Genomic DNA, 19,090 nt, shown 5'->3' with positions numbered 1-19,090 from the left:
AGTACATGAACTTGCCTAGTCTTCGTACTTGCGGGCGATGAGTCGCCTTACCACCTTTTTCACCTCACCTTAGGCAATGCGCCGTGCTGCCAATGGGGCTGCAGAAATTAGGTGCTTTTCTCCTCTTCTAACCACTACCGCCATCACCTCACCTTCTCCCAGTTCCTCTCGCTCATGCGAGGAGTGTGCGTAGGTTGTGCGCATGCGCAATAAGGGTGTTCGTGCCGCATAACACGTGCTTCAACTTTGTCATAAGCTGTTTTTTCATCTAAAAACCAACAGCTACATGTGCGCACCACATACGTTGGAGTGACCTGCTTTGTCCACCTAGGAATTGTAATTCGTCACTTGAAAATATCGAAGAGCTGATATATTACTGCTATGAAAGACGCCTCAACGATTTCTCTTTCAGTTCTCGACTTGGCATTCGATGAAAACTCGGTTTTTCCAGATGAGGCGAGCAGCTCTTGCTTTCGCACCTTTTTCATTGCAGGGCGAGATTGCCGCCCATCCATACTGGTGCGCAAAGATTGGTTGTGCCCCTGCGCACGCTTACCGAAACAACTGCCGGTGTAGGCTTTATAAGACCAAACGCACCAAAGGGGTATTTCATAGGTGACGTTGGAAACGCAAATATGAAACCTAAACTGATGGTTCTTTCTGCATGACATCTCATCTTTTTTTTTTTTTTTTGTTAGAAGTGGGCACACTCCTTGAAGTCTGCAAGACACGGAAGAGATGAAGCGTACCCATACCACCACGCAGCATTGTTAACGTAGTGGGACAGGCAGTGCCGATAGTAGCAGATTGTAAACATTCAACAGGTGTTTGTCTGCCTGGTTAGGTTCACTGGACAAACAACTTCAACTCCAATCAAAGTAAAGTAATGCGAAAATACGTAACAACCCAGCGTTTCTGAACGAATCTTGCTTCCTTCCTTAGGGGAGACTGTAGCGACATTCCAGTGGAGTCTTGAAGGCACTGGCGTGGTGGATGGCGACTCCCATCCCGCGTGTTTTGCCGCAGAACGTAGTCTGTGTGCTTATAAACTGGGGAGGAGGGCGGACAGGTTCGAGAGAATGGTTGGTGTTTTGGTCCGTTCCCTCTATATTATACATCGCCAGTTTTGTGTATCTACGAAGGATCTGGTAACGTAGGTGACTTGGTAGTTTTTAGTTAAAAACGCGTACCTGGTTACTAACGGCCGAAGTTACAAGCTTTACTAGCTGCTGGATAACAAATGTATAAAGCCTTAAAGAAAAAAGGAGTGACCGGTGCCACCATAATGGCACCGACATCTCCTATTTCACCATTTTAATAATTAAAAAAAACGTAGGTAGTAAAGTACACTGGAAGCTAGTGAATACACCCGTTTACTAACTGTTTACAATATTTTTGTAAGGGTGTATGCCAGATAATCATATTCCTTTCAAATTGACTCTGGTAGTCTTACAGATCAACTTACACACTATGTGTTCTCGTCTTAATGTCAGCGAGAAAAAAAAGTAAAATTACGCCATCTCCCAATGAAGGGGATCATGAGCAGATGCGAAGCAGCGGACACTAACGCTTAGACTGGCGATGACGTTGGTGCAGAGGAGAAACATGGTGAGGCGCAAAACACGCAGTGCTGGACTGGCGTTTCCTGATGGAACGAGTCAATCACTGCTAACGGGCGACGTGAGACGAAAACACTCCGATCGTACACAGAGACCGACAGTGTGGTTTCGTATAGTTAACGTGCATGCTTGGAACTTCGTTTGTTCGACAACGCACAGGAGAAATCTGCCACTGACACTACCTTGGAGCTGCCTATTATACAGTGTGCCCAGTGAGCGGTTGTGCAATGCGAGCAGTCGTTTTTTTTTGTTTTAGGGGCGAAGCTCCTTAAAGCGGCACCCGTTCATCCCTCGTCGTAGTGCGTAACCAGTCTTACGCTTTGACCTGCAAGGTGGAGCCGATGGGAGATTTCTCCTGTGCGTTGTTGAACAATAAAAAATTTGCAGCGTGCGCGTTAACTAAAAGCCAATTTCTCCTGTCTCTCATTCCCCCTTCGCAGCCATTGGCATGTACACTGAGTACTATCTGACAAGAAAGAGTTGCTAGGTTATACTCGCTTGGCGTAACCTCCTTGGTTTTACAAAAGTTTAGCGAGCGTTGGGCCGCAGTGCCACGAATACAGTCAACTAGTATATACCAAGAACTCGAGGTGGTTAAAGGTGGGAAGTAGACACGAAGCGCAAGCTGTAAGAAAGTGTACGTGTGCCACCACTCGTTTAGTCCTTGGAATGTCCGCTGGATGGCGGTGCTTCCTTATGCGGAATATATGATGAGAAGATGCGAGATGGTGGTACTTAGAGTGTTGACTAGATGGACGAACGGACACACAGATAGATGCATGGACGGACGCACGGATGGCTGCACGAACGAATGGACGTATGGACGGACGCAGGGGCGGATGCATGGACGAACGCAGGGACAGACGCACGAACAGACGCACGCACGGACGGGCAGATGGACGCACGGATGGTCACAGAGACGGACACAAGGACGTACGGAAGCACGAACGAATGGAAGGACGCATGCTTCGCCCCATTCTCCATGATTCAGCTCGTGGATATGCTGTCATTTCATTTTTTTCAATCATGAAAGTCGCTAGCAGACGCGTTCTGCGTCGACGTTGAGAGGTGAGAGAGGGGAAGAGGGTAGGAGAGGAGAAAGGGGGAGCGTACCCGCATGCCCTGTAAGGGTATCCACGCCACGCACAGGATTGAGCTCGAACCTAAGCTGCTTCGCATCTAAAAAAGAAAACGCAGTTTAGCAATTACTACCGAGGCGTGAAAGTCATGTTCGCACTTCAAGCTTACGTACCTCACAACCTGAAAGACGTTTCATTTCTAATTGCAAGTAATTGTAATTTGAAACGCAGTAAACACTTCTTCAGTCTTCTGCAAATCCCTTACATTTAGTTTAACGAGCATAAGAAGATCAGCCTCCTTTCAGTTTTCTTTTACGAAGATCGAATCTAGAAGTATTGATATCACTGATGCCTATGCACTGCTGTGATTGTGTCCACAGCCAAAATAATAGAAGACAAACAGTGACTTTCAGTTTTACGATTTCCACCAGCACAACTGTTCTTTTCTTCTTTCTTCACAGGAACTCGAGGATTGCAAGTACTTTAAAGATATTTGCTGACAACACCTTTGATTTTTTTAGAAGAGATGGTGAGTCTACAAAATCATTGTGAAAGTGACTGCGTCTTTTTCAATTTAAAAGTGCTACGCGGTTCGCTTGTTTCACTGTTTATTCGCTAAAGTATTTGTTTGTTTCAAAAACACACGTCTGTTTTCAGCTCTGAATCAGGCTGACGAAATCGCGCGAAACAAATAACAAAATAAGCAAAAAAATCATAGATCCACGCACGCTCACTTTTTTTCTCTTGCTGTAATGGCATTTCAGCCACAAGATACGTCAGCCTCACTCGGCGCATGCCGTGCGGCAGTGTTTAGGAACCTTAGTGGTGGTTTCAGATTGTTCTGTCAATATTGTGCGCCCCACGCGACTAGCCGAGCTAATTCGGTGCTTACGCACACAGCAGCGTTAACGCTGGCAGGTTCTCTGTCTGATCATGGCCTCCGAGATGGCGGGCGAGCGGCGTATTTCTCTCCAGCCGTCTTAATCGCACGGAGAGAGCGTATTTCCAGAGGTTGGCGTGGCCCGCGGTTTTCTCTGCACCGCGCCGCTCCTACAGGGAATCGAAAAAGCTGCCGCGCTGTTGCCGTAGCTTGCATGTGGCGCAAAAAAAAAAAAAACAAAACAAAAAAACAGCATATTCGCGGAGTAAATGATGATGATTGGAGCGATGCATCCGTACGTTCATCCATGCTTCCCTCCGTAGGTTTGTTCTTGTGTCCGTCTATCCATGCATCCGTCCATGCGTATGTCAATCCATACGTCCATGCGACCATCCGTCCATCCATCTCTGCGTCCGCCCGTATGTTCGTTTGCCCATGCCGTACATTCGTTCATGCGTCCATCCGCATGGCCGTGAATCCACCCGTCCGTGCGTTCCTCTGTCTGTTCATCTGTCCATGCGTCTATCTGTCTGTCTGTCTGTCTGTCTGTCTGTCTGTCTGTCTGTCTGTCTGTCTGTCTGTCTGTCTGTCTGTCTGTCTGTCTGTATGTCTGTCTGTCTGTCTGTCTGTCTGTCTGTCTGTCTGTTTGTCTGTCCTTTAGTCCGTCCGTGCGTGCGTCCGTCCATCTAGTGAGCACTCTAAGTAACACCATCTCACACATTTTCATCTTATATTCATCATATACAAGTACCACCATCCAGTGGACATTCCCAACACTAAACGAGAGGTGGCCAAATACTACTACCACTAAATCTACTACATACACCAGGGGACGCAGGAACCATGGCTTAAGAAGCTTCGCCCTTAAAAAATGCTCTCACGCATTCATATAACCTCGCACTCATTTGGACATGTCGGGTCAAAGTGTAAGAGATGCCAAGTGAATGCTGGGATGTATATATTCTCAAATGAGCTTTTTTTTTCACTAGTGCGGTGGTCTAGTGGCTGAGGTAGCTGTGTGTGTATGCTGACCCGCAGGTCGCGGGATCGAATCCCGGCTGCGTCGGCTGCATTTCCGATGGAGGGGAAAATCCTGTAGGCTCGTGTGCTCAGAATCGGGTGCACGGGAAAGAAACCCCGGTGGTCGTAATTGCCGGAGCCCTCCCCTAATTATTATATGGTGGTTTTGGGACGTTACACCCCACATAGCAATCAATCAACTATGAATCAAAAAACTTTTCTTTTTAATTTTTGTTGTAGATTTGCGCGACATTTATAGACGCGATGCAGAGATACGCTCGTGCTGGAAACTTACTATACTTCGAAGTTTGCGGGCTGTATAGTAAAGGGGGCACTGGCGAAGACAAAAAAAAAACAAAACAAAAACGGAGAGCCCAATCCGCAAGCGAAGTCAGAAGAGTGCCGTGATTTACGCTTGCCGGTTACACTCGATCAAATGAATGCTTCCGTTTTCTAGGAGTGAAGCTTTTTAAGGCGTGGGTCGAGCGTCTCCTATATGTAGTTTCCACCTCTCATTTTAGCCCTTGGAATGTCCGCTCGATGGCGGTACTTGTATAGAATGAATATATCATGAAAAGATGCTAGATGGTGCTGCTTGGAGTGTTCACTAGATAGACCGATGGAGAGACATACAGACAGACGGACATGCGGACAGACCGATGGACAGACTGGCGGACATACATACATACATACCGATGGACATACAGGCATACAGACATACAGACAAATAGACAGACGGACAGATGGACGGTAAGGTAGACAGACAGATTGATAGATAGACAACGGACGGACGCGGCTAGTGAATGATTCATGGTTTGGCGATTACACCCTTCAAAGCTTCGCCCCACTCATCATCATTCACTACGTGGATATGCTATAACTTTTTTTCTTTTAATAAACTAGCTCTGCTTTTAATTGTAAGGACATATAAAAATTCTTGCAGATGGGATAATATAATCACAGTGGCTCAGTGGTCCCGGTGCGAACAGCCACCCATTCGCGCTGGGGGTTGTACGGTGTTCAGCAGATATTTTTTTCTACTATTCTTTTATTTCAAAATACCCCTAAGGGCGCTAGACGAGGGCATTACATAGGGGGACATTTAACGACAAAATTGAGAAAGAACAGAGTGAAAGCAATGGTAAAAAAGTTAAATCCAGACAATTGGCTGGTGTACATTCGGCAAGAATACAACAATAACAAAAACAACGGAAAAGAAATAAGTGCAAACTACAACTTATCTGAATTGAGGAACTGAAGTGACTAGACATAAGTGGTAAAAAAAAAACCAGAAGTACAAGCATAGAAGGCAATGCTGGGCAATGTAAGAACGCACACCAAGATCTTTTCTTCAAGAATAACGCAGCACGCGTTCAGAGTTTAGTGTGTTTGGTATGAAACACTGGGTGTTCCATAGCAGCGATAATTTCCACTTTTTTTTCTTCAGTAGTCTACCTTGGCGAATACTTAGTTTCAGAAAGACGCCGTTCTGCCACATGTGCGACCTTTCTATTTGGATGCAGTCTAGGGTAGGGTAAATGAGCACGATACTGATTTTCCTATAGGGCTGCCAAAACAAAACGAAAATACGAATGACGAAAAAAGGGGCGATGGAAATTTAGGCCCCTTCTCTGTGAAAGGCGTAGGGGATAATGTAGGTTGGCTGATCAAAGCTTTTCACAATATTGCGGCGAAATTACTTATCACCTTATCTCAGTTATAGGAGAAGAGCACTCATTTATTTAGAGCCTAACTGTGCTTCGGCTGACCACCTTATAAATATCCGTAGGCATTTTAATACTAAAACGATGCGTCTTAATAGGGGGACAATATAATTCAATGACGATAATCAGCTTAGTTTTCACCCATACACGTCTCCAGAAAAGAGGAATGGTTGTATGCCTCCGTATTTCTGAAATATAGGTATTAAGCACCAAGATGAAATGGACTTTCATGAAAAAAAGTTAGTACTGCCACATACAAATTTATAGCTCCTCGGAATGAGATATACAAGGAAAATTCGTCAGTTGCCAAGCTTTTATTCGCGAATTGGACCAAAATAAATGGTGTAACAGAAAAAAAAAGAGCTACTTCTCTTCAGTACAGCTAGGAGATTCCGGCGGGGATTTTTGCTCGTACGCGGAAAGGAAAAAAAAATATTCACAAGCACTCTGAAATTTCGTGTGCTCTGCTTTATGCCTCAGTCTCCGCCGCCGTCGGAAACCACGTCCACTCGCGGTAGCCGGGCTCTGAGAAGCGCGGCGATTGGGATGGTGGTGACAAACAGGCGGTGCGCTTGCCATCTCGGAGGCAATGGTCTGGTATACAAAAAAAAAGCGAGTTTCGCCCCCCAGGTGAAGCAGTGAATACAATAGCAATAAATTGTAATGTTATATGAAAGACTAGTACCAAAATTTTGTTAATTCGATTAAGCATAACTCTACCAATCCCGTGCGTTTACTTGACTCTTGAAGGTCCTGCAACCCTTTGCAGCATGGTCAGAAAGCGCTACCTCAAAAAAAAAAAAAAAGGAAATCCAAGTATTACGGCGCAGCACGCAGTCTTGAATCCACAATTGATTCCGATTGTCAGCTAGAAGCTCCCTATTTTTTGTGCCCGCCGTGGTACTGTAGCGATTACGCTGCTAGGCTTCTTAAAAGAAGGTCACAGGTTCGATCGAAGCCGTGGCAGTCGCATTTCGATAGACGCAGGATGGCATTTTGATAGATGCAGAGTATTATGAGTTGTATTGTGAGTTGTCGGTGGACGTTTGTGATGCAGGGTTCTTGTTGCTGATTTGTTTTTCTCCCGGGCTGAGCCTCAGAGAGTTTTGTTAATAAGGACAAAGCCGTTCGGTTTCCAAGAAACACACAAAAAGTTTAATTGAAAAGAAAAAAAGGCAAAGATTCCTCACAAAACAAAACACTTAATAAACAGTTGACTGGACATGACGAAACACATCTGTAAACACCCAACAAAAACGTTCAAAGTCAGTAACTAAACCTAACGTTCGAAAGGGGCTGAGTGATGGGAGTAGCGCAAGAGTATCGGTGCAGTCTCACCCACAAGTTGGTTTTCGGCGGTGATGAGAAACCGGAACGCCGTGACTCCTGCGTCAGTGCGTGGGCTGGACGAGGACGAGGGAACGCTGGCTGCTGGCGACACGTCGAAAAGCCCTACCAAATCGTGATGGTTTCGGCTTGAGGAGCGTGGACACGTCGGAGACGGGAGAACGCAGGCTGGTGGCGACGCGTCCGGGAACTAGGGTCGACCTAGTCAAGCAGCTGGGCGCACAGCTCGGGCCCGGAGCCCGACGGCTGTAGCTCGCCTGCCGGAACCAAAGTCCGCAGGCCCTGGAAAGGAGTTCAGGACCGGATGGCCACGGTCCTTTGGAGCGGGAACCCGACAGCAGGAGGCCCCGGCCGGTGGAAGTCCTGTAGGCTCGGGTCCGGAACCCAACGGCCCATCTTCAGCGCCCGGTCCGGTGACGACCTTCCGCTTGCCCTGCCTGCCTCGAATTCCCCTTGCTCTGGTCTCCCCAGGCTCCTGCTTCAGCTCTGGCCCACTTGTCTCGTTCTCATTGGAGATACTACTGTTTCGTGGTGTCAAGCCATTGGGCCTTGAAATCTCCGTGTTCGCTGCCCATTGGATGTTTTACCTTTTGTTTACTTCACGTCCTGCCACGCATCCTCGTGCTTGACGCTCTTTAACGTCGTCATTCTTGTTTAAGCAGCACCGCACGTGCACTCTGGTATTTCTCCTTTTGTTTTTTTTTTTTTTCCGTGACGCGCACTTTTCGAAGGCGCGCACTTTGAACGCGCACCACACATCACATACGCCCCCCTTTTATTCAAGTTTTTTTTTTTTTTAGAAAAAAAAAACTGCCGATGAGTGCGCGTTCTGCACTACGTCACAATTAAACCACATATTTGCACCACGCAGTTCAACACATCACCGGGCTACAGTTCGCTACATCGTCCAAATGTCCACACTTAAACTTTAGATTCACCCAATTGCATTTAAAAGTTCTGAAACCCGGAATAAACCTTTTTACTACAAAATCGACTATGGACAAAGCTACTTGTGTCCGCATCTAAAAGTCGAAGTCCAGAAAGAGCTACCGGTTTTCTAACCCTACACTCAGGTTATCGCGTCCCAAACCAGACGCACTGCCCTTCTCGCACGTTTCGAAAGTAACTGTGGCAAACATGCTTTTATGCACTTTCGCTGAAACGCGTGTCTGCGCCCCCGCCGGCCACATGAACGCTTACCGGTCACAGAGGAACAGGGCGCGGTCTCGAGCCGTCGGCGTCGACACGAAACGCACTGAGACACGAATGTCCAAATGCCACAATCTCTCACACAAATGCTTTCTTTTAATTCACCATCTAATGAACACAAGCTCGGGGTGCCCTCAGCAAGCCCAAACGCTCCGACAAGCGTGTGAGGTTCCTGGATTCTTGAGAAGGGATGCCGTTGTGCTCGGTCATTATACAGCTCATCTTGAGTGGACTTAATTATAGGTTCAAAACCAATCACGTTCTCAGGTTCAAGACCCTGTCTGGCATTCCCCATACCTACTATCGAACCCACCTCCGATTCGATACTGTTTATTTTGAAGAGTGCTTCAGCACTCCCATCGTGTTTTCTCGGACAAATAGCAGTTACGCTATCCTGTGAACTAGAATCCCCTCTCTCTCTGAGTGAGATATACGTATGGTCTAGGACCATTGACGTGGTGCCTGCTGCTACCTCTGTCGGTACAAAACAATCAGTGGCCACTATATCAGAGCCTTCATGGCATTCGCTGCCATCTTCCCAATGACGTTCTAGCGCTCCTTCCATGGAGCTATTGAGAGGTAGCCCTACCCCTTCCCGAAATGTGCTCGGCCTCTGAGACGTTCTGATACACACCTCATTCTGAATGGAGCGTCTTTGTTCCCTGCTATCGAAGCTTTGCTCCACAACATTTTCCACAGCTTCTAGGTCGCCCATATCCAGGCGCTCTTCTTCATAGGTGCTTGGCCTCTCAGAGGTCCCCAAGCAGCTAACGGAAGTAATATGTTCCCAGCCAGAGGAGCTTTCCGTCGCTTCAACAAACTCCTCATGACTCCTGCCTTCTTGGCTGTCCACCTCTCTGCCTTCCTCTATCTGAGCTTCTCGCTCCGAAGTAAGGCTGTCGCGAGGCTCGAGGCCAACCTTGCAGGAATCGACTTCCCTCCAGCAAACGCTGCTATCGGAGCAAACATTCACCGCTTGCTCGACCTTCTGCATCGCCAGCTGCCCCCTTTTCGCCATCGCAAGCTCGAGTCGCCGCTCGAAGTCCACCCTCTCTAATTGGAGCTGCTGCTTCAGTATGCGTGTCTGACGCTCTAGCAACACTTTATTTTCACGCGTTACGCGCTCTAGCTCCTCCTTCTTAGCTCTAAGCACCAATTCAAGCTTTTCCTTCGCCGCCTTTCGTTCTGCAGCCCGTTGCTCACGCTCCCTCTCCATCCGCTCCTCGTACCATACTCTAAACTCCGCTCCCGTCAGTCCCATTTTATCCGCCAACTCAATTAACTCCCACGTGTTCGTCATCGTGTTAACCGCGTCAAAAAATCTACTGGAAAAACAAACGACTTTGTCCTGTCGCGGACGCCAATTTGTGATGCAGGGTTCTTGTTGCTGATTTGTTTTTCTCCCGGGCTGAGCCTCAGAGAGTTTTGTTAATAAGGACAAAGCCGTTCGGTTTCCAAGAAACACACAAAAAGTTTAATTGAAAAGAAAAAAAGGCAAAGATTCCTCACAAAACAAAACACTTAATAAACAGTTGACTGGACATGACGAAACACATCTGTAAACACCCAACAAAAACGTTCAAAGTCAGTAACTAAACCTAACGTTCGAAAGGGGCTGAGTGATGGGAGTAGCGCAAGAGTATCGGTGCAGTCTCACCCACAAGTTGGTTTTCGGCGGTGATGAGAAACCGGAACGCCGTGACTCCTGCGTCAGTGCGTGGGCTGGACGAGGACGAGGGAACGCTGGCTGCTGGCGACACGTCGAAAAGCCCTACCAAATCGTGATGGTTTCGGCTTGAGGAGCGTGGACACGTCGGAGACGGGAGAACGCAGGCTGGTGGCGACGCGTCCGGGAACTAGGGTCGACCTAGTCAAGCAGCTGGGCGCACAGCTCGGGCCCGGAGCCCGACGGCTGTAGCTCGCCTGCCGGAACCAAAGTCCGCAGGCCCTGGAAAGGAGTTCAGGACCGGATGGCCACGGTCCTTTGGAGCGGGAACCCGACAGCAGGAGGCCCCGGCCGGTGGAAGTCCTGTAGGCTCGGGTCCGGAACCCAACGGCCCATCTTCAGCGCCCGGTCCGGTGACGACCTTCCGCTTGCCCTGCCTGCCTCGAATTCCCCTTGCTCTGGTCTCCCCAGGCTCCTGCTTCAGCTCTGGCCCACTTGTCTCGTTCTCATTGGAGATACTACTGTTTCGTGGTGTCAAGCCATTGGGCCTTGAAATCTCCGTGTTCGCTGCCCATTGGATGTTTTACCTTTTGTTTACTTCACGTCCTGCCACGCATCCTCGTGCTTGACGCTCTTTAACGTCGTCATTCTTGTTTAAGCAGCACCGCACGTGCACTCTGGTATTTCTCCTTTTGTTTTTTTTTTTTTTTTCCGTGACGCGCACTTTTCGAAGGCGCGCACTTTGAACGCGCACCACACATCACAACGTTAAAGAACGTCAGATGGTCGAGGCGTCTCTTATAAATAGTTTCGGGAGGTAATTATTTTTAATTGTTAATGTTTAGCGTCTGAAAACCACCACATGATAATCAAAGGCGCCATAGTGGAGAGCTGCGGAGATTTCGACAAACTGGGTTCTTTTTTGACGTGCATTTAAATCTAAGCGCACGGGCCTCCGACATTGGTGCCTGCATCGAAAGTGCGGCAGCCACGGCCAATATTCGATCCCACGAGATGCGAGACCACCGTGCTGGGCGGGCTTTTGGGACGTCAAATCCTTGATATTTTTATTAGGTTCCCTATTATCCCTACAAGTGACGCCGTATACCGCAATCACTAAGCCATATGCCCAAGTCCAAAGCCATCAGCTGATTTCAGCATCGTGACCTTCGTAATTCTTGTGACAGGCACGAGATTATCCCACGTGCTCTCTGACGCACTGGTAATGACAGTAAAAGTAAGCTGTGCATTCTAATCACAACAGTCTACATTAAACGTATCGTGCCTAGAATATATTCTAGGCACTATAGTAAACGTAATGTTGCTGGATATTCATACACGGCGTGCTCATGAGAGGCAGTTGTTTCACGTGCGTCGGGTCGGTTACACGAACATCGAAAAAGAAGCTCGCGTTACAATGCGCGTTACCGTACAGTATCACCATGTTCTGGCTATTGTTAACTAATCTGATTTGTTGTAAAGCGTTAATGTCACCCAGGCGAGACAATGCCACGATTAGCATAAAAAAAATATACCACTGCTTTGGGGCAAATGATGATCAAAGAAAATTGCTGTATTTAATTTATGCCTTGAAAGTGAGGCCAAAGGTGCGCCATCCCACTTGTGTTGAAATAAAACAACAAAGTATGACGTACAAAAACCAGCGCAGAGCCTACCCTCTTAAAATGGGTTATAATGTTTTGTGGTTTGGAGACATGACCCACAAGTATTTTCTACAATCACATCTTATCGCAAGCGAATGCCCTTTTTTAAAGAGAGGCCTTTCGGTACCTTTTCGTTTGAACACTGCAACCAGACAAACAACACTCTTCCGGCCAATACGGACACTACATATTGGTCGAAAACACAGGAGGCTGCTTCATTGTTCAACGCATAATTGATGGTAAGTGCTTCTCTTTTTTGGCTAAGAACGCCACGTGGGTTGCGGATTGTGCAACAGACACTCAATGCTGGGATATTGTGAAATACAAACTCTTATCATGAGTAGTGAACAACTCTTCGTTTCTGTCTGCAGTGATAATTTATCTTGCTTGAGTCATAGTGACGAGTTAAGTTTAGGCACCGCCGAACAGAAAAGCCATGCGAGCACTTCAAAACACTCGCGCGCTTTTTTTTTTACTCCGGCCTCGGCGTAGGTTGGTGCGCTCAGTCATGAGTCGAACCTCTTACTCCCGTATTCAGAAACACCCCTCGACTCGAATTGCGCCCTTCACTTGACTGAGTGGAGCACTGCGCCGCTGTTCGACTGAAATTGACACTGCGCTTCTTAAGAATCGCTGCAGTATATTGCCGATATGCAGTGACTTGGTCTGCCAAGAGAGGACGCTCCTACCTACTTTTGCAAGTCATGGTGAAACATTGAGTGAAGGAACGTTCTAGAATACGGTGGTTAGACTAACATTTCACTCGGGATAAGTGGGACTCATTTAGAGTGTGACTGAGGCCTGCTGACAAAAAAAATTTCTTGCCTATGAGTCCGATAGACTTCGCTGGACAGACATTTTGCTTAACCTGAGTCGGGATTCAGTGCACCTGATAATTTGTTTTGCGGGCATTAGTGTGAGCGAGTCTACCTGAGAAAACTTGTGATGTGGATCTGCCAAAGTGAGTCCGGTTTACGAACATTGTCGTCCGCCTGTGTCCGAGTTAGCCCGGTAGAGAAAAAAAATTTATGACAACTATAGTACAAGCGAATCCACTTGAAAAAAGTTTCTATGTGTCTGATTCACAGAGTGTGCACTTGAGAAGATTATTGATTAGCCTGAATCCGAGTAAGTCCGAAGCAAGAGCCAATATGGTGAGGAAGTCAGAATCGACTCTCTTTATTTTGCTGACCCTACGGTGCAAATACATCATGATAGCTAGCTAGTTCACAACGACTTCGCATTGCCAGTTGCTCTATTTTAAGCTAGTTTTAATGTTTGGCCTGGCGAGATAAACTACAACCACTTACATGTAAAGTGCACATATTTTACAAAAGAACAGTGATACCCGGTCATCAAACTCTTGCAGAACGCGCCTTGTTCGCCCTTACTGAAACTCCATAGGTTTTTTTTTTTTGAACCTCGCCTGTTGGGGTTTATTGTTAATCACAAAATATCGGAGGTATCTCGCTCACATTGACAAAAAGTTCAACCTCTGCATCTTAATACGTAGGCAAATTCATTTAAAACCCTGTGATGTCAGCGTATCAAACATCCTAGTGAGCACAGAAGAAATACGAATGGAGAGAAACTGCTATCATATATGATTCATAGTTCGACATGCCTAATATTGCACACCAGGAGGTATATGCACAGAAACGCTAAACATATAGCTGATCTGATTCTGATTGGCTGGATTCATAAGCGTATTACGGTATACGTCACTAAATGAAGCTGACTTTATCCTGGCGCGCTGACGGCAATTTTTGAACTCAAATGAACCCAGACGTAAACGCTGCAAAAGCATGAACACTTCCGCTTTCTATTGTGTACGCATTAAAAACTGACTTGAACAACCAACCACACAGAAATAGTTTCTTCCAGAAGATACACCGATGCAACTCACCCTGTGGTGCTGTAATAGCGAAAATATTACCCTATCTCCCGCCAAAGAAAACCATGTGTGGATGTGAAGCAGCGGGCGCTAACGTTTACACAGGCGGCGGCGTTGACGCTGGTGCTCATCGCGGAGTTGCGCAAGAGAGAAACTTGATGAGGCGCAAAACACCCAGTGATGGACTGAAGTTTCCTATTGAAACATGCCAATCGCTGCTAAAGGGCAATGAAAGACAGAAGGCTCCGACTGGACGCAGAGAGCCGCAGTCCGCTTTTAGTTAACGCGCACGATGCGAGTTTCTATTGTTCAACATTCAACAGCACACAGCAGAAATCGCTCACCGGCTGCACACACACACACACACACACACACACACACACACACACACACACACACACACACACACACACACACACACACACACACACACACACACACACACACACACACACACACACACACACACACACACACACACACACACACACACACACACACACACACACACACACACACACACACACACACACGCACACACACACACACACACACACACACGCACATATATATATATATATATAGGCAGGCATGGTGGTTGAGTGGCCGTAGCGTTGCATATAGTCTAGTAGATCCTCCGTGAGCGGTCACAACGTGGTTTATTTCGACGTTTCGGCCTAGAGTCTGGCCTTCATCAGGAATAAAGATACAGTTTGTCGGTGCTCAGCTTTATACAATCTCAAATCAGAGGGCAAAGAAAGAGGGAAAAAAAGGAAAGAAAAAAGAAAAGGAAAGAAAAAAAGGAAAAAAGAGAAAAATATTATACGGTGGACGCCCCTCGGGTGCCCCCCTTCCTTTTTTCCCTCCACTTCCCCCTCATCTCTCTCCCCCATCTCCCCTTCACCTTTCTGACGTCAGCGGTCTGTGTATGTTTCCGTTCACTAGCGCATTCCTCCCGATCAGACGGCCCCTCCTGGCACTGGCGGTTCGGTGTGGTCCCGTAAACGATTCGGGGTCCCGTAAACAATTCGTCGTAGAAGGACGGGGGCCGCGTATTGTGGCAGAGGCTGGTCAGCGGGCATTTTAGGAAGTTCTAAGCCTTTAACTATTCCGCGCCCTGTCAACATTTTGTCGTAAAAATAGGGGCTTTCGCATTGCACGCGCTTGCACAGCCTACCGCAATACGGGGCACCCCTATTTTTACGACGAAATGTTGACAGGGCGCGGAGTAGTTAAAGGCTTAGAACTTCCTAAAATGCCCGCTGACCAGCCTCTGCCACAATACGCGGCCCCCGTCCTTCTACGACGAATTGTTTACGCGACCCCGAATTGTTTACGGGACCACACCGAACCCCCAGTGCCAGGAGGGGCCGTCTGATCGGGAGGAATGCGCTAGTGAACGGAAACATACACAGACTGCTAACGTCAGAAAGGTGAAGGGGAGAGGGGGGAGAGAGATGAGGGGGAAGTGGAGGGAAAAGTGGAAGGGGGGCACCCGAGGGGCGTCCACCGTATATTATTTTTCTCTTTTTTCCTTTTTTTCTTTCCTTTTCTTTTCTTTTTTCTTTCCTTTTTTTCCCTCTTTCTTTGCCCTCTGATTTGAGATTGTATAAAGCTGAGCACCAACAAACTGTATCTTTATTCCTGATGAAGGCCAGACTCTAGGCCGAAACGTCAAAATAAACCACGTTGTGACCGCTCACGGAGGATCTACTAGACTATATATATATATATATATATATATATATATATATATATATATATATATATATATATATATATATATATATATATATATATATATATATATATATATATATATATATATATGGTGGGCATGCTCTACAGTGGATTGAGCTCGACTCTAAGCTGCTTCGCATCTGCTGGTTGGCTGCTCCAAGGCGCTAACTGATGCTTCTGAGCCTCAATTCACATGCATACAACACTAAGTCAACGGGAGTAAAGCCCTTGCGGTAACACAGTGGGTAGATCATCGGGCGCGTTATTCGAAGGTCGCAGGCTCAATCCCTTCTGTTCTAAGGTCGCAGGTTCAGGTCGCAGGTTCAGTCTAATTTGTTACATTTACATCTATTAACGTCCTCTATACTTTCTTTGGCAGTAATGTCGTTCAGTTTCGATTCATCTTGGGTCTAACAAAGAACAGCAAGCCCTTATAATTTCAACCTTTTCCTGCCAATTAAAAACGCAGATTTAAACAAGCGCCTTTCTGCATTATAAATATTTGTGTGACAATTTTTACACCAACCTGTGCCTAGCAATGACCAGCCTTGTGATAAACAGCCATGTGCAGTTATATGTGTGATGTGATGCGTTCCGTTAATGCGGGCAGAACCAAGAAAAATGTGCGTGAGCCGCTTCATCGCACCGTGCAATATTGCCGGTGAGCTGTGTATGACAATCTCGGTTTATTTTTTTTTACAGCGAAAGCTACTATGAGATTACAACACCGGTTGCGTACGCCGTAGTTAATCACCGCCACCACCGCCGGCATCCATAACCACTATCGTACGAAATGAGAAAAAAACTTTATTAAATAAAAAACACCCAAGACACTACGGTACTTGCACATGGGTGACTGCGTGTCAGTCCACTATTGTACCGCTGAGCCACGCTGGTGCTTGGAACTTCATTAAAAACTTGCCTTAAGCAGGCTTGATGTCAGGAAAGGAATCGCGTTATTATGAATAATAAAGAGTTTTAGATCAGCAAACAAACCAGTTATATTGCGAATCGCGCAACGCGTGGGTCGTCGAATATCTCAACCCTTCGCAAAAGCTTGATCTTTTTCATCTATCAACAATGGCACGTATCCACTGCGGGAGATTGTGGGCATTACAAAACCTTCTGGCATAGTTCTCCGTCATCGTCAGTACCAGCATGCACAAACGCCTGCCCACTACACAATGAATAATGGCGTAGTGGGTACCCTGCATGTGTGCCTGCAGCAGTTACCTAAACAAATAAAAAAGGGCTCTGAAGGGTCACTCTTCCAGCTTTCGCTGGGACAGTGCTACGCGTTCAGCGCCGGCCTGGTAGTTTCGTCACAACCCTAAAGCTTTGATCTTGATAGATATCTTTTTTTTTGGTAGCTATTGCGCTTTTTACTTTCTTTCTCACTGCATAACCAGTATAACGTAGATAAATAAACTAGCAGCAGTGCTGTATACATAAACTTTTTCCTAGTTTTGAACGTAATAGAATAAAACATGCTAGTGGTAGATCAATGTCTTTTGAAGCTGTGGTGTTGCACGCTCTTTCACAGAAAAAAAAAAGAAAAAAACGTTACTGCTACAATTTATGCAAGTTTCGATTTGCCACGTATAAAACTCTCTTCTTTAGCGACATGCCAGCTTTTTTTTTTTCTCTCTTTAGTCCCTTAATTTTTCCTCGGGAGTGTAGTGATCTGCCGAAAGATTTCACATGTCTTTCAAAGAGAGTATTACACGTTGCAAGTCAAGACTGAACAAAAAATCAGTCAGTGGACTCCCTTTTTAGTTAGAGCACGGCGTTATCCCCGCGGCACTGTTGTGCATTGCGAATGCCAACATCAACAGGTGCTCATGAGACTTTTTTAAGTTGTTTTAAATCAAGTAGGTATAGTATTGTGCCAACGTTCTGCAAACACAAATGAGGTGCACTGTTGTGTGTTTGGTCACAGCGTCCAGTGATCGTGCCCGTTCACTCAATTCAGTCAAATGTGTATGTTTCAATGTGCAGTGTGTGTATGCGTGTGTGTGTACGTGCGGGTGTGTATTTGTGTGTCATGACGCTCTCTGTCTGCGTTGTTTGCACGTCTCTCCTTATTTATAGGGGAACCAAAATGGAAGCGGGCCTACGCCAGCAGCAGTTTGAACGAAAACAAAAAGAAAGCTTGTGCGAAACGAATCGAGGAAAATGGCATGGTTTACTATATGTGTAAGCCTTAAACCATTTTGCCAATGAAAATAAATCGCTCGTTTTCGACAATACGTTTCAGGACGTTTCTTATTCACGAGAATCACCACAAAGAGGCGAGAGGGGGGCAGTAATGTTAGATGTATTTTTGGGACAAGAGTGTTGTAGGAGTAAATAATCGTTGTATTATTACTGTATATGCACAGCGAGATTGGGAGTAAAGTGATGCTGTTATTTTTGCGGGCATGAAAAAAGTCATAGATATACCGCAAATGCGAAGCAGTGAATGCGATCGCAACAAATTGGAATGTCAGGTGAAGAACAGCAAGCAACTCGAAAGGTGCTCCGCGTTGCTCACGCACAAATGACGCACGAAACGCCCCCACAGGTACAGATGAACGCGAATAAGTGTGTCAGTTGTTACTTTGAATAGCACACATTTTCCACAAACACAGACTGCAGCGAGTGTAGTGACCTTGATAAAAGAGTGGGTGAAAAGATAACTTGCCGTGGGCAGGATCCGGTAGTAGAGCATCGAACGCGTTATTCGAAGGTCGCAAGCTCGGATCCTGCCCATGGCAAGTTATCTTTTCACCCACTTTTATTTCTTCCCATTTACATTAAAATTGGCCCAATAACTTCCCGCATATCTTTCTTGGCATTATTGTCTGTTAGATCTCATTAATATTGTGTAAACACGAAAAACGAGCCCTTAAGTATACATACACTTGTTTCCCTTATATATATATATATATATATATATATATATATATATATATATATATATATATATATATATATATATATATATATATATATATATATACAAATATATATATATACATATATATATATATATATATATATATATATATATATATATATATATATGAGGTACGCAGCGATGGTTGGTAGAAGCAGAGAAGGAAGAAGACAGAATAGAATAAACATGGCGTATGAGCCAGGCCACGTCACCAATTCATCATAGCATCACACGAGTCGACAGCATGAAGACCTGGCGGCCACTCCATCAACCGGCTATCATCTCCGAACGTCTCAGCAAGACGCCGTGA

The 19,090-nt window shown here is 46.1% G+C and overlaps 1 protein-coding gene across 6 annotated transcripts in view; it reads left to right on the top strand.

Moving 5' to 3' along the window:
* The window catches only part of LOC119180718 (uncharacterized), a 35,259-nt gene extending 17,168 nt beyond the window's left edge, over positions 1 to 18,091 (top strand). Inside the window, exons 7-10 of one of the 6 annotated variants that reach the window (XR_012886389.1) lie at positions 3,160 to 3,227; positions 12,320 to 12,447; positions 13,297 to 13,362; positions 17,934 to 18,091. Coding sequence is in view for 5 of the 6 variants with exons in the window: in XM_037431848.2 (XP_037287745.2) it covers positions 3,160 to 3,227; positions 12,361 to 12,447; positions 17,934 to 18,049 (271 nt within the window). In the remaining variant the exon portion in view is untranslated. Of the gene's footprint in view, positions 1 to 3,159; positions 3,228 to 12,319; positions 12,448 to 13,296; positions 13,363 to 16,544; positions 16,684 to 17,933 lie in introns of those variants that run through there. The other 5 variants (XM_075874780.1, XM_037431848.2, XM_075874778.1 and 2 more) reach the window with 5 other exon arrangements.
* Positions 18,092 to 19,090: the final 999 nt, after the last annotated feature.

This window comes from Rhipicephalus microplus, chromosome 10, assembly GCF_043290135.1.
Source record: "Rhipicephalus microplus isolate Deutch F79 chromosome 10, USDA_Rmic, whole genome shotgun sequence".
Lineage (NCBI taxonomy): Eukaryota > Metazoa > Arthropoda > Arachnida > Ixodida > Ixodidae > Rhipicephalus > Rhipicephalus microplus.
The sequence above is the reverse complement of the archived record's forward strand: the minus strand, read 5'-3'. Positions and strand labels throughout refer to the sequence as shown.